We start from the raw sequence: 23,049 nt of genomic DNA, 5'->3' as shown, positions 1-23,049 counted from the left end.
GCAGAACAAACAGTTCCCAGGCCAGGTTAAGGGAAGCATATTAATATTTTGTTTCACTCAATCATATGTGTTGGACTTTAATTCCAGAGATGTCAACTCGGTAATGTCAGGTTGCCTTCTCACTGGCTGGATAGCGCGCCACAAAAACACTTCCACGGTACCTTGGGACTGAACTAAGCCAGACTAACCGTGTGCGGACAAAAACCCGAAGCAATAAGTCGAAGCCAAAGAACCGAATGGAAACGGAGCTGAAACGCCAATAAACCGAAAGAATGGGATGCCTAAAAGCAAATTCACCGAATGGCCGCTGTGTCGAAACGCCACCTACCCGAAAGGCCAATGAACCGACTGCCGCTCAACAGAAAAGTCCAATAACAGACATGACGTTGCTGGGGGGGGCGGGACTTGTCAGCGATTGGTCCAGACCCCCGCGTCCATCACATCAAACCTTCGCTCCACCCGACCCACAGCCATGGCCGTGGGAGAGTGGGGGCTGCCCCGAGGGATGCACACCTTCGGCCACTTACCACTTGGTGCTTGGGTTCAGATTGCCCAGTCACCTATGGCTTGTGTGGAAAAATTACCCCCATGCACCCGTCTCCCACTTCTCTCTCCCCTCTTCTCTATCTCCCCCTCTCTCTCCCCCTCTCTCTCCCTCTCTCCCTCTCTCTCTCCCCCTCTCTCTCTCTCTCTCTCTCTCCCTCTCTCTCTCTCTCTCCCTCCCCTCTCTCTCCCCTCTCTCTCCCCCTTCTTTCTCTGATCCTCTCTCTCCCTCTCTCTCTCTCCCTTCTTTCTCTCCCCTTCTCTCTTTCTCTCCCTCTCTCTCTCTCTCTCTCTCCCTCTCTCCCTCTCTCTCTCCCCCTCTCTCCCCCTCTCTCGCCCTTCTCTCTATCGCCCTTCTCTCTTTCTCTCCCCCCTCTTTCTCGCTTCTCTCTCCCCTATCTCTCTCCCCTATCTCTCCTCCTTCTCTCTCTCCCCCACTTATGCAGAGCTGCTATGGAAGTTGAGAAAAGTGGCACTGACAGCAAAGATAGACACAAAATGCTGGAGTGACTCAGTGGGACAGGGTGGTGGGTGATGTTTCAGGTCGAGACTCTTCCGACTCAGTCGTCAGGTCTGAAGAAGGGTCTCGACACGAAATGTCATCCATTTCTTCTATCCAGAGATGCTGCCTGTCCCACTGAGTCACTCCAGCATTTTGTGTCTATCTTCGGTTAAAACAGTTTACAGATTCTGGTGTTTTGTGCGTGGGAGCTTGCTGTGTGCATTCCCGAGGGAGATGGGGGCTGTCCCGAGGGATGCGCACCTTTGGCCGATTACAACTTGGTGCTTGGGTTCAGATTGCCCAGTCACCACGGCTTGTGTGGGAAAATGACCCCCCCACCCTACCACCAGTGGAGACGGAAGAGTAAGAGGGGGAGAGAGAGAGGGGGAGAGAGAGGAGGGGGAGAGAGAGGGGGAGAGAGAGGGGTAGAGAGAGAGGGAGAGAGGGAGGGGAGAGAGAGAGAAGGAGAGAGAGAGGAGGGAGAGAAGGGAGGAGAGAGAGAGGGAGAGAGAGAGAGAGAGAGGGAGAGAGAGAGAGAGAAGGAGAGAGAGAGGGTAGAGAGAGAGGGGGAGAGAGGGAGAGAGAGAGAGAGAGGAGAGGGGGAGAGAGAGAGAGAGGGGGAGAGAGAGGAGAGAGAGAGAGGAGAGAGAGAGAGAGAGAGAGAGAGAGAGAGAGAGAGAGAGAGAGAGAGAGAGAGAGAGAGAGAGAGAGGGGAGAGAGAAGAGAGAGAGAGAGAGCGGGAGAGAGAGGGGGGGTAGAGAGAGGGGGAGAGAGAGGAGAGAGAGAGAGGAGGAGAGAGAGAGAGAGGGGGTAGAGAGAGGGGGGGAGAGAGAGGGAGGGAGGGAGAGAAGGGGAGAGAGAGAGAGGGAGAGAGAGAGAGAGAGAGGAGAGAGGAGAGGGAGGGAGAGAGAGGGAGAGAGAGGAAGGGAGAGAGAGAAGGGAGAGAGAGAGGGGAAGAGAGAGAGGGGAGAGAGGGAAGAGGGGTGAGAGAGGGGGGAGAGAGAGGGGGGGGAGAGAGAGAGGGGGAGAGAGAAGAAGGGGAGAGCGAGAGAAGGGGGAGACGCGAGCATGGGAGCGTGGGTCATTTTCCCACACAAGCCATAGGTGACTGGGCAATCTGAACCCAAGCGGCCAAAGGTGCGCATCCCTCGGGACAGCCCCCATCTCCCTCGGAACGCACACAGCAAGCTCCCACACACAAAACACCGTAAACTGTTTTAACCGAAGATGGACACAAAAAAGCTGGAGTAACTCAGCGGAACAGGCAGCATCTCTGGAGAGAAGAAATGGGTGACTTTTCATGTTGAGACCATTCTTCAGACCTGAAGACTGAGTGAGAAGGGTCTTGACCCGAAACACTACCCATTCCTTCTCTCCAGAGCTGCTGCCTGTCCCACTGAGTCACTCCAGCATTTTGTGTCTATCTTTGCTGTCAGTGCTAGTTTTCTCAACTTCCACAGCAGCTCTGCATAAGTGGGGGAGAGAGAGAGAGAAGGGGGAGAGAGGGGTGAGAGGGAGAGGGGGGAGAGAGGAGGGGAGAGAGAAGAGGGGAGAGAGAGAAGGGAGAGAGAGGAGGAGGGAGAGAAAGAGAGGGGGAGAGAGAGAGAGAGGGGAGAGAGAGAGGGGGGGGGAGAGGAGGAGAGAGTGGGGGGAGAGAGAGGATGGGGTGAGAGGAAGAGAGAGAGAAGAGTGGAGAGAAAGGGAGAAGGGGAGAGAGAGAGAGAGAGGAGGGGGAGAGAGAGGAGAAGAGAGGGAGGGGGCAGAGAGAGAAGAGGGGAGAGAAAGAGAGAAGGGGAGAGAGAAGGAGAGAGGGGGAGAGAGAGAAGGGGGAAAGAGATGAGGAGAGAGAGAATGGGGTGAGAGAGGGGGGAGAAAGAGGGGAGGGAGATAGTGTGAAGGGAAAGAGAGAGAAGGGAGAGGGAGAGGGAGAGAGAAGAGGAAAGAGAGAAGGGGGAGCGTGGGGGTCATTTTCCCACACAAGCCATAGGTGACTGGGCAATCTGAACCCAAGCACCAAGTTGTAAGCGGCCGAAGGTGCGCATCCCTCGGGACAGCCCCCACTCTCCCACGGCCACCCGCCGCGGGCTGTGGGTGGGTCAGGTGGAACAGAGGTTTGGGACAATGTTCATGCCTTCACAGTCCTGCCCCCCGGCAACGTCATGTCCGTTATTGGACTTTTCTGTTGAGCGGCAGTCGTTTCGTTGGCGTGTAGGCAACGCCGCCTTTCGGGTAGATGGTGTTTCGACAGAGCGGCCGTTCGGTGAGTTTGCTATTAGGCAACGCAGCTTTTCGGTTAGTTGGCTTTTAGGCGTCCCATCCTTTCAGTTTGTTAACATTTTGGCTTCGTACGCTTTCGGTTATTTGGCGTTTCAGCCTCGTTTTTATTCGGTGCTTTGGCTTCGACTTCTTTGCTTCGGCTTCTCATCCGTCGGCACCACGACACCGTGAAAACGAGACATCAAAGGGGACAAAGTTCAAGGAAAATATAGAATAGATCGTTGTTAGCTAGGGGAAGGTGACAACGAAGCATACAGAGATAAAAATTAAATCGGGGGCCAGTCAGACTGGTCTGAGAACTAGGATGGGAAGGGATGGAGCGAGGGAAAGCAAGGGTGACTTGAAGTTAGAGAAGTCAATATTGATACAGCTGGGCAGGAGGCGGGCCGACTGAATTTGGACGTCGCACGGCGTCGGGCAGTGATGTCATCACGCAACACCACGCGCTAGGCGTACGCCGTCAATATTGATACTCTGTGTCCATGTGTTTATTAACGCTGTGTCTAACCTTCTTTAGAATACATTTACATCAGAGAGAGTTCTTTACAAACGGAAAATTCTGATTGGGTCTCAAATGAGCTATGAATCATAGCGAGTTGAAAATGAATGAAAATGAATGAAAAGTAGAAGATTGAGGGGGGATCTTTACAAACGGAAAATTCTGAGGGGTTGGACAGGCTAGATGCAGGAAGATTGTTCCCGATGTTGGGGAAGTCCAGAACAAGGGGTCACAGTTTAAGGATAAGAGGGAAGTCTTTTAGGACCGAGATGAGAAAAACATTTTTTACACAGAGAGTGGTGAATCTCTGGAATTCTCTGCCACAGAGGGTAGTTGAGGCCAGTTCATTGGCTATATTTAAGAGGGAGTTAGATGTGGCCCTTGTGGCTAAAGGGATCAGGGGGTATGGAGAGAAGGTAGGTACAGGATACTGAGTTGGATGATCAGCCATGATCGTATTGAATGGCGGTGCAGGCTCGAAGGGCCGAATGGCCTACTCCTGCATCTATTGTCTATTGTCTATTGTATCTGTGACTCAGAGGAACAGGGCAACTTGCCAAGGATACCAAGGTTGCACAGAATTCTCTGAACTCGGACAACAACACTGTATTGCAGTTTCCCTTAACTTTGTGGGAATACATGCCTTATGCTAGTTTCCGATCATCATTCTGGCGATAGACACTGCCCAGACCATCACCCAAACTAACCTCCCTTCCATTGATTCAATTTATACCTCACGCTGCCTCGGCAAGGCCAGCGGCATAATCAACGACGAGTCCCACCCTGGCCACTCCCTCTTCTCCCCTCTCCCATCGGGCAAAAGGTTCAGAAGTGTGAAAACGCACACCCTCAGATTCTGGGACAGTTTATTCCCAGCTGTTATCAGGCAAATGAACCATCCTACCCCAACCAGAGAGCAGCGCTGAACTACTATTTACCTCATTGGAGACCCTCAAACTATCGTTGATCAGGTTTTGCTGGCTATCTTGCACTAAACGCTATTATCTTATGTATCTATGCATTGTAAACGGATTGATTATAATCATGTATAGTCTTTCCGCTGACTGGTTAGCACCCAACAAAAGCTTTCTCTGTACCTCGGCACACGTGACAATAAACTAAACAAAACTGAACTAAACCTTCAGCCACCTTGATTGTCAGGTTCTTGATTAGTAAGGATACCAAAGAGTTTTGGTTTGAGATTGAGGGAAAAATAGATCAGCCATGACCTTCTTCTTCTTATCGTGTCCATCTTGTTACAAATGTTTACCTCGCTGTCATCGTCCGCCCTGACTGGCGGAGTAGACTCAAGGGGCTGAATGACTTAATTCTGCTCCTATGTCTTATGATGTTAAGGGCCTGTCCCACCAGCATGCGATTGCATGCGTCTAGCGTGACCAAACGCGGTGGCTTGAGGCGTGCGGCCTTGCGGGGCCGGTCCCACTTCCAACCGCGGAGCCGTCTGGACTTGTGCGGGGCTGGTCCCGACATCATACTCACCAATCAGCTGGGCAGGAGGTGGGCCGACTGAATTTGGACGTCGCACGGCGTCGGGCAGTGACGTCATCACGCAACAGCACGCGGGGCGGTGACGTCATCGCGCAACACCACGCGCTAGGCGTACGCCATCAAGACGCTGCATACGGCGTCCAGATGTTGCGTACGCCCGTCGAGACGCTGCGTACGGCCTCAATGTGGCAGCGGGCTGACAGGCCGTTGGCGCGCGGGATTTTCGGAGCCCCGCGCGATGTCGGGACCAGCCCCGCACAACTCCATACGCCTCCGCCGATCGAAGTGGGAGCAGCTTGGTCGCGCTAGACGCATGCTATTGCATGCTGGTGGGACAGGCCCTTTATGATCTTGTCCGAGTTGGCCTAGTTGTATTTGCCTGCAATTCGCCAACAGCCAAGTCCTTCCTATCCATATATCTGTCCAAATATCTTTGAAATGTCCCAGTAACTATATGCAATGTCCAGGGGCTCTTTTATTAGTCTGTGCCACTGCTTCTTATTACTGATTATGTGAGGCAATTGTAAAACTGAAACTCTGAACTTTGAGACTTGAAGATAGGTGTTGCCTGGTTGAAATAAACTCTTAACACCTTGTTCGACCAGTGGTCTGGTCAATAGACAATAGACAATAGACAATAGACAATAGGTGCAGGAGTAGGCCATTTGGCCCTTCGAGCCAGCACCACCATTTATGGCTGATCATCCCCAATCAGTATATAAGAAGGAACTGCAGATGCTGGAAATTCAAATGTTACACAAAAATGCTGCAGAAACTCAGTGGGTGCAGCAGCATCTATGGAGTGAAGAAGGTAGGTGACGTTTCGGGCCGAAACATTGCCTATCTCCTTTGCTCCATAGATGCTGCTGCACCCGCTGAGTTTCTCCAGCATTTTTGTGTAAATCCCCAATGTACCCCGTTCTTCCCTTCTCCCCATATCCCTTGAGCGCTATTTTTAAGAGCCCTATCTAGCTCTCTCTTGAAAGCATCGAGAGAACCTGCCTCTACTGCCCCCGAGGCAGAGAATTCCACAGATTCACCACTCTCTGTTCTTACTCCTTATTCCTAAACTGTGGCCCCTGGTTCTGAACTCCCCCAAAATCGGGAACATGTTTCCCGATTTTGGGGGAGTTCAGAACCCTTAACAATCTTATATGTTTCAATAAGATACCCTCTCATCCTTCTAAACTCCACAGTGTACAAGCCCAGCTGCTCCATTCTCTCAACATATGACAGTCCCGCCATCCCGGGAATGAACCTTGTAAACCTACGCTGCACTCCCTCAATAGCAGGAATGTCCTTCCTCAAATTAGGGGACCAAAACCGCACACAATACTCCAGGTGTGGTCTCACTAGGGCTCTGTACAACTGCAGAAGTTCCTAGAAACAGCATTCAAATCCTCCAAAATGATAGGTTCTGAAGGCTCTGAATGAATTTCACAGGGATGGGGGTGATTTGGATTTCAGAAGAAATTGAAGAAAGATGCGAGTCGTGAATCAGAAACTACGTTGAGCACCAGGCAGGTTTTTACGAGAGGATTCGGTTACCACCGCAAATAAATTTATAGTTTCCTTTATTTCATTGGATTAGTGTGTCAAGTTCAAAATGGCAGCGCATGTGGTTTTGGGCCAGATGCCTTTGTATATTCCAGCCCAGAAACTGAAGGAAATGGGCTCAGCAATGGGCCTGTGCTGACACGCTGAGCATCTGCTACAGTACTCAGTCAGCAGCACAATGAGTGCACGGGATTCCTACATCGCACAGCTCACGACTTCCCCGGACTCCGCTGATGTGCAGCATGGTCTGGGGGCTCTCGGATGTGGTTCCAGGCCTGAGGGAGGTTGGAGCTGAAACGGGCAGCGGATATGTTCTTCCCCCAAACAAGCGGGAGCCCTCCCGACCATGGAGGTCGGCCTTGTCTCTGCATTATCAGAGCTGTAGGAGACACAGTACATCATTCACCAACGATGGTCCCTACCGTGACAATCAACTGAACTGATATGATAGAAATATTATTGGTGAGACGGGCAGCGGAATATCATCCACTTGCCCACTCCAGCTCCCAACAATCACAGTCGCCAATTGATTTCCAAACAAAACCGTGGCTTTTCACTGCTTTGGTATACAGGAGGGAGTTGAATTTTGAAAATTGCTTCTTCACCGAGATTAAATATCTAGCTAATTTTCATTACCCAGCCAATTTCAACCAGATTGGTCTGAGATGGAGATTCTGTTTATACCGCATGTCAATTGTAAGTGACGGGTGGTCCCAGTGTGTGCTTTGGACCAGTGGACCAGAGAAAGCTGTAAGTCAACTCTAGAAAATGATTCTCAGAAATGTTTTCAGAATGTAAAGGGAATCTTGATAGTGGAAACAAGGTGTGTTCTCCTTGAGGCCAGTACATAGGAAATACTTACATGAAATACCCACTAGTGCAAACATCCTCTCCACATCCACTCTATCCAAGCCTACATACTTACATACTTACACACTTACCGAATACTGAAAGGCTTGGAGAGAGTGGATGTGGGGAGGATGTTTCCACTAGTGGGAGAGTCTAGGACCAGAGGTCGTAGTCTCTGAATTAAAGGACGTTCCTTTCGGAAGGAGATGAGGAGGAATTTCTTCAGTCAGAGGATGGTGAATCTGTGGATTTTTTTTACCATGGGAGGATGTGGAGGCCATCGATGGATATATTTAAGGCAGAGATAGATACATTCTTGATTAGTATCAGGGTGTCAAGGGTTATGGAGAGAATGCAGGAGAATGGGGTTAGGAGGGCGAGAAAGATCAGTCATGATTGAATGGCGGAGTAGACTTGATGGGCCGAATGACCTACTACTGCTCCAATCACTTTTGACCTTATGACCTTATGAAATTGTCCCCTCCTTATAAAATGAGGCGTGTCTTTGGTGAGTGGTAGATAGCAAGTCTCAGGATGAATAGCAAACCGCTTTTACTAAAGAAGACCAAATACCATGCACGACATGGCATTGAATCAGCAGTTCTGATCTCCTTGGTCTAGAGGTGCGGCAACATTAAACTAGGTCCATCGCAAAGAGCTACGGAGAAAGTATCAGGAAATGAGCGACTTCAGAGCAAAACAGATCCACTCCATTATAAGTACGTCTAACACAAAATGTTAAAAGTCAGCACACAGCAGAATTGCCAACAGAGGGAGCAGGGAACTGGAGAGTACACATTTAACTTCCAAAAGAAATTCTATCTGCTATTGGCTGTTACAAAGAAAGCTGGAGAGATAATGTTCACAATTGGTCACATTGAAGCATTCATTACAACTAATAAAAGTGCTAATAAACGTGTTTGTTCACAGTATGGTGTCTTTGGTACCATTAGATGATCTCTTTAACATTTAGGACACAGCCAACTCTGATAACTCTGCGTACAAGTTTCACTGATTGGATCATCAAAGGGGCCATTGATGAAGAACTAAGCATTTTCTCTCCTGCTGATGATAATTAAGTGTTGCTATTACCCAAGTGGATATTTTGACACAAGGAACTGCAGGTGCTGGTTTACAAAAAGATACCCAGAGTGCTGGAGTAACTCAGCGGGTCAGGCAGCATCTGTGGAGAACATGGATAGGTGACGTTTCACAGAGTGCTGGAGTAACTCAGCGGGTCAGGCAGCATCTCTGGAGAACATGGATAGGTGACGTTTCACAGAGTGCTGGAGTAACCCGGGTCAGGCAGCATCGTGAGAACATGATTTGATGTTTTAGGAATTCCTTCTTCAGACGTGTAGTCCTGGTTTTCATTTGTCTTCATTAGTACTGGTCAGTTTGTCATGTTGTAGTTTGTCTCTGATTTCCTTTCCATTTCCAAGCATCGCGCTGATTTTTCTGTCAGCGTGTTTAGTGTGCTGGAAGGAACTGCAGGTGCTGGGTTGAAGCGAAGTGTGTTGATGGGGATGGATGGGATGGATTTGTGGCCAAGCATCACCTTGTGCATGAGGAGATCCATGTACAAAACAGCAAACGGGACGGGATGGGAGGTGGGAGGTGGCAAAATGCATAAAATAGTTTTCTACATCTCTCACCTTGCCCTATACACCAAGGCAATGACAAGCCTATAAAAGATTATCGTACTGGTGCCACATTTCCAATGAAATATTAGGACAGATTGTCCAAGCCGTTTTATGCACCAGCGGCACGATATCACTTGGCCTGAGGGATCTTCACAATTAGGCTTCTTGAGGTTCTCAGGACCAGGGAAGACCCCCCTCCCTCTCCCTCTCTATCCCCCCCCTCCCTCTCTAGGGATTGAAGAGGGAGGGTGAAGAGGAGGATGAGGGAGTGCTGCGGGATGAGGACAAATGAGTTAGGGGCTATGCGTGAGTGGTGCAATTTCATTGGGGGAATGGCTTGCGTTGGGGGAACGGGTGAGTGGTGGATTCTTGAGTTGGGGAGCAGACCCAACGGGTCAGCACTTGGTCTATGTTCATTTAAATCAATGCAATATATATGACTAACACATCATTTATTTATTTCAGATCTGGGAAAATGTTAAGTGAAAGGTGTAGAAAGCAGTTTACAATTTTGATAATTAATTCCTTTGCCAGATTCATGATTTCTTGTGCACATTAACTATTCTCCATGATGCAGTTGGCAAGATGTTGATGGGGTCATGGCAGGGTGGGGAGGAGGTGTCCTCTGGTGGGAAGATGTTGAAACAGGGGTTTCTGTTGAAAGGTGAGGGGTCGCCCATTAAATCAGGGCCAGCCTTTATTCCTCTCTTGTTCAAAAGAGTACAAGTGTTTGGAATTGCTTTCCTCGAAGGAAACTGAATATTTTTTACCAAAGATAGACACAAAAAGCTGGAGTAACTCGACTGGACAGGCAGCAACTCTGGAGCGAATGAATAGGTGAAGTTTTGGGTCAAAACCCTTCTTCAGTGAGAGTCAGGGGAAAGAGAAACGAGAGATATAGACAGTGATGTAGAGAGATATAGAACAAATGAATGAAAGTTGTGCAAAATAAGTAACGAATGATAAAGGAAAGTTGTTAGCTGAGGGCTAGGTGAAAATGAGTTACAGACAATGAGACTCAACAAGACGACTTTAAAACTAGTACAACGACTTGGGTGGAGAGGGATGGAGAGAGAGGGGATGCAAGGGTAATATTTTTACAGCAGGTGTAGAAAGAATCTTCAAAAGAGAGGAGACAGTCCGTGATGGAGAGTATTGCCCAGAGTTGAGGCCTCAGTCGCACTGACCACCATCTTGCTGAATGATGGAGCAGGCTCGAGGGGCTGGGTGGCCTTCACCAGATCTGATTCCGATCACATGATCAAGAGCAGATGGACAGGCACTGAGGTCCACTCTTGGGTAAAACTCATTTGAACATCCATGTAATGGGGAAGTGCATCGTAACTTGAGAGGCAAGGCCTGTTTCCGCAGCCCATCCTGGACTGTGGTTGGGGAAGTCAGAGGCTTCCATTTTCTGAGGAGCTGTCATTGATGTTCAGTCCCACACGTTACACGTAACCATGGTCTATGGCCAATGGTTCTTTATTATCACATGCACAGACGTAAAGTTAAATTCTTTGTTGCACACAGTTCAGTAAAGTATTACCAAGCCTAAGCACGATCCACGACCCATCGTCCCTTCAGCCCTTGTGCCTCCTGCAGCCAACCTAGAAGGCGCGGAAGATAAGACCCCGGTTCAGTCTATTACCGGCCCTTGATGTTGCGTCCACCATTGCTGGTTCCATCTTCCTCTCAGGTTCTCCAGTCTTCAGAGGACGAGCAGAGGGCGCGACCTGCCGGTCCTTCCTTCTGGCCACACGATCTTGTCTTTGTCACACAAAATCGCCCTTTTCTGATTATCTCTACCCAACACCTCACTACCCAGCTAGAAACCTGCACCCCAATGTCTATTCCTTCGATGTTCATTTCCCCCACAGTTTTGGCCCTCCCCTGACAACCCTGACTGCTTGTTCCATCCATGCAATAAACCCCATCTCCCAAGCAACCCACGGACCACCTCCGTTGCCAGGCAACCCCTGGCCTACCCCCGTTGTCAAGCAACCCTATGCCTACATCTGTCGCCAGGCCACCCAGGGAATTCCTTCGCCGCCTGGCAACCCCGGGCCTACCTTTGTCACCAGGCAACCCAGGCCTACCTCCGTTTCCAGGCAACTCAGGGCCTACCACCGTTGTCAGACAACCCAGGGCCTGCATCCTTCGCTAGGCTACCCTGGGCCTACCTCTGTCATGAGGTAATCCTGAGCATACCTCCATTGCCAAGCAACCCAGGGCATTCCTCCATTGCCAGGCTAGCATGCCGACGTGGAGACGGGCCATGGTGCATGTCTGCGTGTGTGCTTTGTGCCAGCTGCCTTGCATCTCATGCGTGACACGACATGGGCACCGAGGGGCAGCCGGGCAAATTGTTTGGGCCATCTCGTCCATCTGTGCAACTGCTAATGTTGGCCAACCTCTTATACAAACCTGCAATGTCTCAATACTGGTGGATCTCAGTGCCTGTACTCCCATTCTTGGTCACTGGATGATCGAGAATTGAACAGGTCTCGATCTGTGAATATGATCGATGGACGGGGTGGACTTGGTGGGCCGAAGGGCCTGTTTCTGTGCTGCATCTTTCAATTGATCAAGGTGAAGATCACACAGCCCCTGGAGCCCTGCCCCATCATTCAGCAAGATCGCGGTGTGTGACTGTCACCTCTGCGCTACGCTCCCCTCTCCCTCACCACCGACCCACACCAAACTGTTCACACCTCACCTTCTCAACATTCCCACAGCTGCCGTAAAACTCACTGTTCAACGTCACTCACAGTGTGTTCGTGCTTTTGTGGATATCAACATTGTAGACACGGCGATCAAAACAGATTTTTGAAATCTCATAATTGAAGCACAAATATTTTAGATTAAATTCCTTGACACAGTGTACTTATAAAAGGCCACGGCAAAGAATTTCTAGCTCACACTATGTATAGATTTCAGATAAGTATGTATCGATCACCTGTCAGCTGTTACTAGTTACATAATGCAGTTATTAATATTCCTCTGAAAAATATAACTTGAGGACTGCACAGTTATTAAAATGTAACCTATACTATTGATGCTATGTTATTACAGATTGAAATCTCTTTTGTGAAAAAAAAATGGATCCATTTGGGCAAATAATTAGCTTGAAACTTATTCTTGTCCAGGACCACAAAAGAACCCTTCAGCCCATTATGTCCGTACCAAACTTTTTGCCCATCTACAAATCCCATTTGGCCCTATTATGTCTGTTCTCGTTTCTTATGCCTGTTTAAATATCATTTAAACACAGCGTCTGTATCTAACTCCACTACCTCCTCTGCCAAGTGAGTTCCAGATGTCAACACTGTGTGTGTGTGTGTGTGTGTGTGTGTGTGTGTGTGTGTGTGTGTGTGTGTGTGTGTGTGTGTGTGTGTGTGTGTGTGTGTGTGTGTGTGTGTGTGTGTGTGTGTGTGTGTGTGTGTGTGTGTGTGTGTGTGTGTGTGTGTGTGTGTGTGTGTGTGTGTACGTCTCTGTATGTCAAAGTCTCTATTCTTCCAGGGAAAATAAACCATCAAATATCAAGGTGTGTAGGAAGGAACTGCAGATGCTGATTTACACCGAAGATAGACACAAAATGCTGGAGTAACTCAGCGGGTCAGGCAGCATATCTGGTGAGAAGGAATGGATGATGTTTCGAGCCTCGACCCGAAACCGCACCCATTCCCTCTGTCCAGAAATGCTGCCAGTCCTGCTGAGTTACTCCAGCATTTTGTGTCTATCTTCATCATAGGCCTAGTCTCTCTCCATAACTAATGTCCTGCAACCCAGGTGAATGGCCTTTGCATTCTGCCAAGTGCAATCACATCCTTCCCGTAACCAGAACTACACAAGCTACTCTGTGCGGTATAACCAGTGGTTTGGAACAGTTCCAACATCCCAATTTTTATATTCTACATCCTAAAGTATGAAGGCATGCATGCCATATGTGTGCTGTTTTGCCCCACCTACCTGAATTGCCATTACCAAGGAACGGTGGACTTGAACCCTAAGTTCTCTCAACATTCCTCTGTCCCCGACCCTGAGAAGACACAAAGTGCTGGATAGTTAATGTTTTGAGTCGGGAGCCATCTTCAGACTCACCATGCCCTATCCATGCTCTCCTGAGATGCTGCCTAACCCGCTGAGGTACTCTAGCAACCAGTGTCTTCTTTTGTAAATGAGTATCTGCCATTCCTAGTTTCTATATCTCTATGACCTGCCCCTGGGTATTTCTTTGCAGTTCTCTGGATTAAATTCCATCTGCCAGTGTTCCACCCAACTTTCCACCTGATCTAATTCCTGCTGTAGTCTTAGGCAACCTTCCTCTCTGCCCACTGAATCACCAACATCCCTGCCATTCAGAGAAGCGCACATCACACCTCCTACATACACGTCCAAGTGGTCAATGTGAATCAGATGGAGCAAAGGGCCCAGCACTGAGCCCTGCTGGACACTACCATTTGTGGCCTCCTCCCACCATCAGCCTCTGGCTCCCATCACTTGCCCAAGACCACGCACCACCTTGAGGACCAGCCTACCATGCAGGGCCTTGTCAAAAGCCTCACTCAATAGACAATAGGTGCAGGAGTAGGCCATTCAGCCCTTTGCACCAGCACCACCATTCAATGTGATCATGGCTGATCATCCACAATCAGTACCCCGTTCCTGCCTTCTCCCCATATCCCCTGACTCCGCTGTCTTTAAGAGCTCTTAGCTCTCTTTTGAAAGTATGCAGAGAACTAGCCTCCACCAGGCAGAGAATTCCACAGACTCACAACTCTCTGTGTGAAAAAGTTTTTCCTCACATCCGTTCTAAATGGCTTACCCCTTATTCTTAAACTGTGGCCCCTGCTTCTGGACTCCCCCAACATCAGGAACGTGTTTCCTGCCTCTAGCGTGTCCAATCCCTTAATAATGTTATATGTCCATGTGGATGATGTTTCCTATTCCAGTGTCAGTATTACAGTGCAGTCTAATGGACTGACTATGTGTTGGAGTCATTGTGCCCATGTGTGGTCCCACTACTGAGGGAAGGCAGTCTGCCATCAAAACAGTAAATGTTGGGCAATTGAACACTGACCAAATGTCTCTTTGTCTGTGTTGGCAGGTTGATGACCAAATGAAACTACTTCAGAACTGCTGGAGTGAGCTTTTAATCCTGGATCACATTTACAGGCAAGTGGCACATTGGAAAGAAGGTGCCATCCTCCTGGTGACTGGGCAGCAGGTGAGTGTCGAGTGCAAGACCTACCCTGATGCAAAGACCTTGGGTCCAGTTACTGGTCTCTCACCCCTTTACAGTACTGCAAAGAAGCTATTAAATTCTGCTTTCTTCCAAACACGGCATCCAGCCTATATTTGTTTTAGCGGTAATAAAACTAACATCAATACCTCCCCACATAGCTTGTGTGGCATCATTTGTTGGTGACAGAGTGATGTTGAGATAACGACATGGGGGATAATCCCATCCATGAGAATAGTAATTCCATTTTAAAAGTGTACAAGATGGAAACAGGCCCTTCGGCCCAACTAGCCCATGTCAACCAAGACACCCCACCTACACTGGTCTAACGTGCCCTCGTTTGGCCCAGACCCTTCCAAACCTAAACCTTTCCGAAGAAGGGTCCCAAGATGAAGCGTCACCCATTCCTTTTCTCCAGAGATGCTGTCTGATCCGCTGAGTTTTTTTGTCCATCTTCGATTTAACTGCATCTGCAGTTCCATCCTACACCTATCCACACTACTAGACTGGAAACTTACATAAAACTGCTGCCAGGAAACAGTGAATGAAAATTTGGTGTGTTGTTATAAAGACATAACGGGAATGCTAATTTATGCAAAGGAAGCCCGGTTCTGGAAGGACGGTTTTTAGTTTAGAGAAGATAGACACAAAAAGCATGAATAACTCAGCGGGTCAGACAGCATCTCAGGGATTTAAAGATACAGCATGGAAACAGGCCCTTCAGCCCACCAGGTCTGTGCCAACCACCGCTCACCCACTGACATTAGTTGTATATTATCCCCCTTTCTCATCGACTCACTACACATTCAGGACACTGTACACAGGAAAATTCATTTACAAACCCTCACATGTTTGGAGTGTGGAAGGAAACCGAAGCGCCCAGAGAAAATCCACATGGCCACAGAGAGGACGTGCAAACCCCGTACAGACAGCACTCAATTCAGGATCAAAGCCCAGTCTCTGGCACTGTGTAGCAGCACGTCTACCTGCTGCACCATTGTGCCGCCCACTAATGTTACATCAATGGGTTTGGCTGCATATTCGGGATGTTGTGCATCCTAGTGGCGATGAAGCCCAGACAAGTGCAGGGAGGTCCATCACTCTCCTGGCCTGTGCTTCGTAGATGGTGAAAAGGCTTTGCGCAGTCAGGAGATGGATGACGTGGAACACAACATCCTGCCTCTGATCAATGTCTGTAGCCACACTCACCCTGGAGTTAATCTGGGCATGCTTCTGCTGTATGGTGAAGCCCAGGATAGATAAGACCATATGAGCGGGATTAGGCCTTTCAGCCCATCGATTCTACTCTGCCATTCAATCATGGTTGATCTATCACTCCCACTCAACTACCTTCCCCTGCCTTCTCCCCATAACCTTTGATGTCCTTTCTATTCCAAAACCTATCTATCTCAGCTTTAAAAATGCCCAATGGCTTGGCCTCCACCACCACCTGTGGCAATGAGTTCCACAGATTCACCTCCCTCTGACTCCTCATCTCCAATCTATAGGTACATCCTTTTATTCTGAGGCTGTGCCTTCTGGTCCTAGACTCTCCCAATACTGGAAATATCCTCTCCTATCTTGGTCTTTCATTATTTAGTAAGTTTCAATGAGATCCCCTAATCTTTCTAAACTGCAGCGAGTACAGGCCCAGAGCTATCAAACCCTCCTCATGTTAACCCAATCATTCCTGCAATCATTTTTGTACACCTCCTCTGGGCCATGTTCAATGTCAGCACATCCTCAGAAATTAGGCCGAAAACTGCTCACAATACTCCAAAGCTGGCCTCATAAACCCTCAGCATTCCATCCCTGCTTTCATATTCTTGGTGAGACCACACCTGGAGTATTGCGTACAGTTTTGGTCTCCAAATCAGAGGAAGGACATTATTGCCATAGAGGGAGTGCAGAGAAGGTTCACCAGACTGATTCCTGGGATGTCAGGACTGTCTTATGAAGAAAGACTGGATAGACTTGGTTTATACTCTCTAGAATTTAGGAGATTGAGAGGGGATCTTATAGAAACTTACAAATTCTTAAGGGGTTGGACAGACTAGATGCAGGAAGATTGTTCCCAATGTTGGGGAAATCCAGGACAAGGGGTCACAGCTTAAGGATAAGGGGGAAATCCTTTAAAACAGAGATGAGAAAAAACATTTTTCACCCAGAGAGTGGTGAATCTCTGGAACTCTCTGCCACAGAGGGTAGTCGAGGCCAGTTCATTGGCTTTATTTAAGAGGGAGTTAGATGTGGCCCTTGTGGCTAAGGGGATCAGAGGGTATGGAGAGAAGGCAGGTACGGGATACTGAGTTGGATGATCAACCATGATCATATTAAATGGCGGTGCAGGCTCGAAGGGCCGAATGGCCTACTCCTGCACCTAATTTTTATGTTTCTATGTTTCTATGTTTGGCCTCTCAAATTGAATGCCAACATTGCATTTGCCTTCCTTGCTACATCCTACTTCCATACAACTACATTGATGGGTGGGATATTCAGCTGAGGTGTTAGTAGGCATGTTTGACCTTGGCCCGGGCTCAGGGTCATGGCCCACCATTGTTACTGCCGTTGAATGTAGTTTGGATACAGCTTTGTACACACGTGGTTTGCTTCAGTGGAATTGTTCATGTGAATTAGTATTGATCACAAAATATGTTTCCCAACTTCACCAGTTTTATACAACTCCTTCTTCTAGATCACTCAGTTTGTGCACTAAAGATCCCACAAATCAGATGTGTTTGGAGCATAGAGTGGAGCTCTTGCATTGTGTAATTTATACAATGTGAACATAAAGACACATGTACTGCTCTATCACTTTAGCCTTTAGAGATACAGCGTGGAAACAGCTCGCCAACCAGCAATCACCCTATGTAACTAGCACGGTCCTACACTCTACGGGCATAGAAACATAGAAACATAGAAACATAGAAAATAGGTGCAGGAGTAGGCCATTCGGCCCTTCGAGCCTGCACCACCATTCAATATGATCCTGGCTGATCATCCAACTCAGTATCCTGTACCTGCCTTCTCTCCATACCCCCTGATCCGTTTAGCCACAATGGCCACATCTAACTCCCTATTAAATATAGCCAATGAAATGGCCTCAACTACCTTCTGTGGCAGAGAGTTCCAGAGATTCACCACTCTCTGTGTGAAAAATGTTTTTCTCATCTCGGTCCTAAAGGATTTCCCCCTTATCCTTAAGCTGTGACCCCTTGTCCTGGACTCCCCCAACATCGGGAACAATCTTCCTGCATCTAGCCTGTCCAACCCCTTAAGAATTTTGTAAGTTTCTATAAGATCACCCCTCAATCTTCTAAATTCTAACGAGTACAAGCCAAGTCTATCCAGTCTTTCTTCATATGAAAGTCCTGCCATCCCAGGAATCAGGCTGGTGAACCTTCACTGTACTCCCTCTATGGCAAGAATGTCTTTCCTCAGATTAGGAGACCAAAACTGTACGCAATACTCCAGGTGTGGTCTCAATTAAAAAATTTACCGAAGTCAAATTAACCTGCAGAATAGCACTTCTTTTGTATTTTGGAGGAAACCTGAGCACCCAGAGGAAACCCACGCAGTCACAGGGAGAACATACAAACTCTGCGCAGACAGCACCCATACTCGGGATCAAACCCAGGTCTCTGGCGCTATAAGGCAGCAACTCGACCGCTGCCCCACACAACCAGCTAGTTGCCTTGTGCGCTGAATAAACATTTGAGCATTTGAGCCAAACAGATCTCACTTCTGCAGAGGTTATTTTGGTCAAAAAAGTACAAGTCATTTCTCTGTTCTTGGAGCATTAAAACACAGCTCTCTGAATGTCACACACACACACACACACACACACACACACACACACACACACACACACACACACACACACACACACACACACACACACACACACACACACACACACACACACACACACACACACACACACACACACACACACACACACACACACACACTGGTCTTTAAGGCAATTAAAGAACGCTCCAGTTTAAATTACTGGCCATGAGTGGCAGATTCTTTTGTTACTTAATCAATAGTTCTTGAGGAAGTTTTCCGCCTCACCAGCACAATTTCCTCTGCTGCTCGTGTTTGTTAGTTAGTCCACACATAACCCTAGGTTTGATATATTGTGTGTGACGTTGAAAAAGCAGCCAAAGGCGAAATAAAAGGAATAACAATTTTTTGTCTTGTTGCATTGTCTGCTGCAGAGTGTTATCAGTATTGTGATTGGTATCATAACAGCAGGTTATTTATAATTAAGGCTTAATGCTTTGATGCATTTTTGCAAAAGCCGGGGGGTGATGTTTCAAGCTTTGATGCCTCACTGTAAGATATGACAGGACGATAGCACAAGATCACTGTTTTCAGATGGATTAAGTTGTTTGGGATTTTTTTTAAATTCTAATAAATAAGTCAACACAGCTTTAAAGTTGAGTTGATGCATTGTGAGGAGTTTTTTGCTTGAGCAGTAGGCACAAAGCTTTATTTAATCACACAAACAAGCCCGCTGATCTTCCTCACTGTACACATCAATGAGTTATCAGTGTTGAGCATTTTCGGAAGTTATTTGATTCATTCACTAAGCAACGGGAATGGTTTCCAGTCTTTCTTCAGAAAATATTTGGAAGTGTATTGGTTGGCCACTGCTGAATGCAATATTTAACTCGGTAAATTCGTCTCGGCTCTGATAAGCATAACTGATACCTTCTGTGATAGTAGCAGGCAGTGATGCACATTTTACCCAGGAATGAATGAGTTAACATACGATGAGCATTTGACGGCACTGGGCCTGTACTCGCTGGAGTTTAGAAGGTTGAGGGGGGACCTCATTGAAACTTATCGAATAGTGAAAGGCTTGGATGGAGTGGATGGGGAGTTATGTTTCCACTAGTGGGAGAGTCTAGGACTAGAGGTCTCAGAATTAAAGGACGTTACTATAGGAAGGGGATGAGGAGGGATTTCTGTAGTCAGAGGGTGAGGAACATGTGGAAGGCTGCGGATCTTCTAAGGCAGAGATAGATAGATTCTTGATTAGTACGGGAGTCAGCAGTTATGCGGGAGAGATAGATCAGCCATGATTGCATGGCAAAGTAGACTTGATGGGCTGAATGGCCTAATTCTGCTCTGATCACTTCTGTCCTAGTGACCTTTTGACATTAAATTGATGTCCCTTTCACTCATAAAAATGGACCATTGATATCAGTCTTGCCTCATGTGGACTGAGTGAGACTGGGGGTAGGTTCAGCTTTGAGGGGCCCCAGGGCAAGTAGGTATTTATGGGCCTTTGTCCACAAAGACCATCTCTGCAGAAGGACTAAGTAACGGGCACTGAAATTGGTTTAGTAAATGTGGTAAGTTGAGATATTATCTTCACCACACCAGGGCTGCCATCTGATAGCAGTTATAATAGTCTGGGAAATTCCACAGGCTGGAATTCCATTTCTGATTCAAATATGACCACTCACTGATCTGGAAACACACAGGAATGTTTTCTCATTACTTCGCCCTTAGATCAGAGAAACCGCTCTCTGCAGAAAAACAAGACGCGTTTGCGATCTCTTCCATTTCATTGTGCATCTGCCCAGGTCCGGTGGCGTCCCCAGCTGTAATTACACATGTGACGTAATAAGCTGCGAAATACTAAATTAAACATTTGCCACAAATTTCTCCGCTTTCCCAACAATTCTCCAAAATTGTGAACTGTGTGATTTCAAAGATGAAAAGTTAAAATGTGCGCCAATTATAAGCAAACTATTTTCTTCTCAAAATCACTCATTTGGATCACACCTTTTAAATTTCAAGGACATTTGATGTAGTGGGAAAATCATTGAAAATTGCACATCATAAAACTACCATCCAATTTCTTGATTAGTTCGGGTGTCAGAGGTAATGGGGAGAAGGCAGGAGAATGGTGTTAGGAGGGAGAGATAGATCAGCCATGATCGAATGGCGGAGTAGACTTGATAGGTCGAATGGCCTATTTTTACTACTATTCCTTATGACCTTAATATAGATTTGCCTGCACATACCCGCTTTTGATGCTAAGATGGCCGCAAATTGCTGGAGTAATGTCCCTGTTCCACTTAGGAAACCTAAACGGAAACCTCTGGAGACTTTGCGCCCCACCCAAGGTTTCCATGTGGTTCCCGGAGGTTGCAGGTGGTTGCCGGAGGTTGCAGGTAGTGGAAGCAGGTAGGGAGACTGACAAAAACCTCCGGGAACCGCACGGAAACCTTGGGTGGGGCGCAAAGCCTCCAGTGGTTTCTGTTCAGGTTTCCTAAGTGGGACAGGGGCATAACTCAGCAGGTCAGGCAGCATCTTGGTGTAGACCAGCATCTGCACTTCCATCCTACCCGAGTTGGGGCTTTTGGACTTGAATGCTGGTGTACATATGATGGGTGAGTCAGTACTGTACAGCATTCACGTTGTCAACTCTGTTTCTCAGCAGCGCAAGGTTCCCGTGAGAGGGCAGCAGCACTAGTTCTCCCCGAGTACACACCAGCCTCCATTTACATGCACGTTGCGGAACTCCAACAGCGTGCTTGCCTGCAGGTCACAAGCGCTGCTCTTTGCCGGCATTTGCATACACTGATTAATGAACATCTGGTATTGCTTTGCCATTGGGGAACAACTCGATGCCAAACAGTTCATTATCTTCCATTATTTTACACTCTATTAAAATGACAGGCATCAGCCAGCATCTCCCAACTAAGTCCGTTTGTTAGGGAGCACGTGAAACGCTACCCTCCCTTTGCAGTTGTTCCTCCTAATTCCAATTGATGTTAACGGATTATCTAATTTCATGCCAGTGTACATCGTAGTTTCAAACTGAAACGTGTGACATGAACAAAACATCGAACACGTTTAATCTGCGCTGACAGTGTACGCTGAACCACACCTACTATTATGGGGTTATGGGGAGACGGCAGGAGAATGGGGTTAGGAGGTAGAGTTAGATCAGCCATGATTAAATGGTAGAGTAGACTTGATGGGCCAAATGGCCTCATTCTACTGCTATCGCTTATGACATTATGACCTAATAACTACCGGGACATTTTGAATGCTAGGTTTTCAGTCCTGGTTGTAGACCATCGGGCTAAATACCTCATTATCTATGGCGTGTTTGCCTGAGCTCACAGCTACCCTCCAACCTACCTGCTTCACCTCCCAAGAATGCTCATTTAAACCAAAGATGGACACAAAAACCTGGAGTAACTCAGCGGATCAGACAGCATCTCTTGAGAAAAGGAATAAGTGGTGTTTCGGGTCGAGATCTTGTTCAGACATCTCCAGAACACTGATCCGGGAGATCTGGCTTACTTGACATCCTGTAGCAACATTCCTGATGGGAATATCAGCAGATCGCTGGTCAACGTTGGTTCAGAATGAATCCCCATCCCACAGATGGATCTAAACACTGACATTGACATCTCTCTATCAATAATTGCAAATTAACACTGTTAGCTTATTCCACGTTTAATTTTGAATTCAATTTTTTTCCCTGTCACATCTGTGGCAGTTTTATTCCTCGCTAGCTCACCCTACACCTGTATGGAGAAGCAGGAGAAACACTTTGGGCCAAAGCCAACACTGAAAGGGTGTGTGTGTGGCTGTGCTGGAATAATCCCCTTGTTCCTTCTCTCTCTGCCCACTGCTATAATCTCGGAGAGTATCTGTTTCAGACAGCCAGTCTATACTCTTCTGTACATCATGTGGGATCAATCTCTGGCACTGAAATTGTTCCATGGCTGCACAATTTTTTTAATTATTATTTATATACACACGCACACGCACGCACTCGCACACACACACACACACACACACACACACGCACACACACGCACACACACACACACACACACACACACACACACACACACACACACACACACGCATATATATATTGTGTAAGAAAGAACTGCAGATGCTGGTTTAAATCAAAGATAGACACAAAATGCTGGAGTCACTCAGCAGGACTGGCAGCACTTCTGGAGAGAAAGAATGGGTGAAGTTTTGGGTCAAGACCCGAAGCGTCACCCATTCCTTCTCTCCAAAGTGCTGCCTGTACTGCTGAGTTACCCCAGCATTTTGTGTCTATTTTTGGTTTAAAGCATGTATATATATATATATATATATATCACATACACTCACATATATTCGCATATACCTCAGATTCAATTTTCAATTTTAATTGTCATTGTCAGTGTACACAGAACTGCTGTATATATACTGTACACCAACTGTCTCATAGAAACATAGAAACATAGAAATTAGGAGCAGGAGTAGGCCATTTGGCCCTTCGAGCCTGCACCACCATTCAATATGATCATGGCTGATCATCCAACTCAGTATCCCGTACCTGCCTTCTCTCCATACCCCCTGATCCCCTTAGCCACAAGGGCCACATCTAACT

At 47.5% G+C, this 23,049-nt stretch overlaps 1 protein-coding gene across 3 annotated transcripts in view; it reads left to right on the top strand.

The window, feature by feature from the left end:
• nr5a2 (nuclear receptor subfamily 5, group A, member 2) overlaps positions 1 to 23,049 on the top strand; it is a 178,168-nt gene that overhangs the window by 92,191 nt on the left and 62,928 nt on the right. For all 3 annotated transcript variants that reach the window (XM_055642450.1, XM_055642449.1, XM_055642448.1), the window contains exon 5: positions 14,487 to 14,606. In XM_055642450.1, the coding sequence (XP_055498425.1) occupies positions 14,487 to 14,606 (120 nt within the window). The remainder of the gene's footprint in view (positions 1 to 14,486; positions 14,607 to 23,049) is intronic.

The sequence above is a fragment of the Leucoraja erinacea genome, chromosome 10 (assembly GCF_028641065.1).
Source record: "Leucoraja erinacea ecotype New England chromosome 10, Leri_hhj_1, whole genome shotgun sequence".
NCBI classification, from domain to species: Eukaryota; Metazoa; Chordata; class Chondrichthyes; order Rajiformes; family Rajidae; genus Leucoraja; species Leucoraja erinaceus.
The sequence above is the reverse complement of the archived record's forward strand: the minus strand, read 5'-3'. Positions and strand labels throughout refer to the sequence as shown.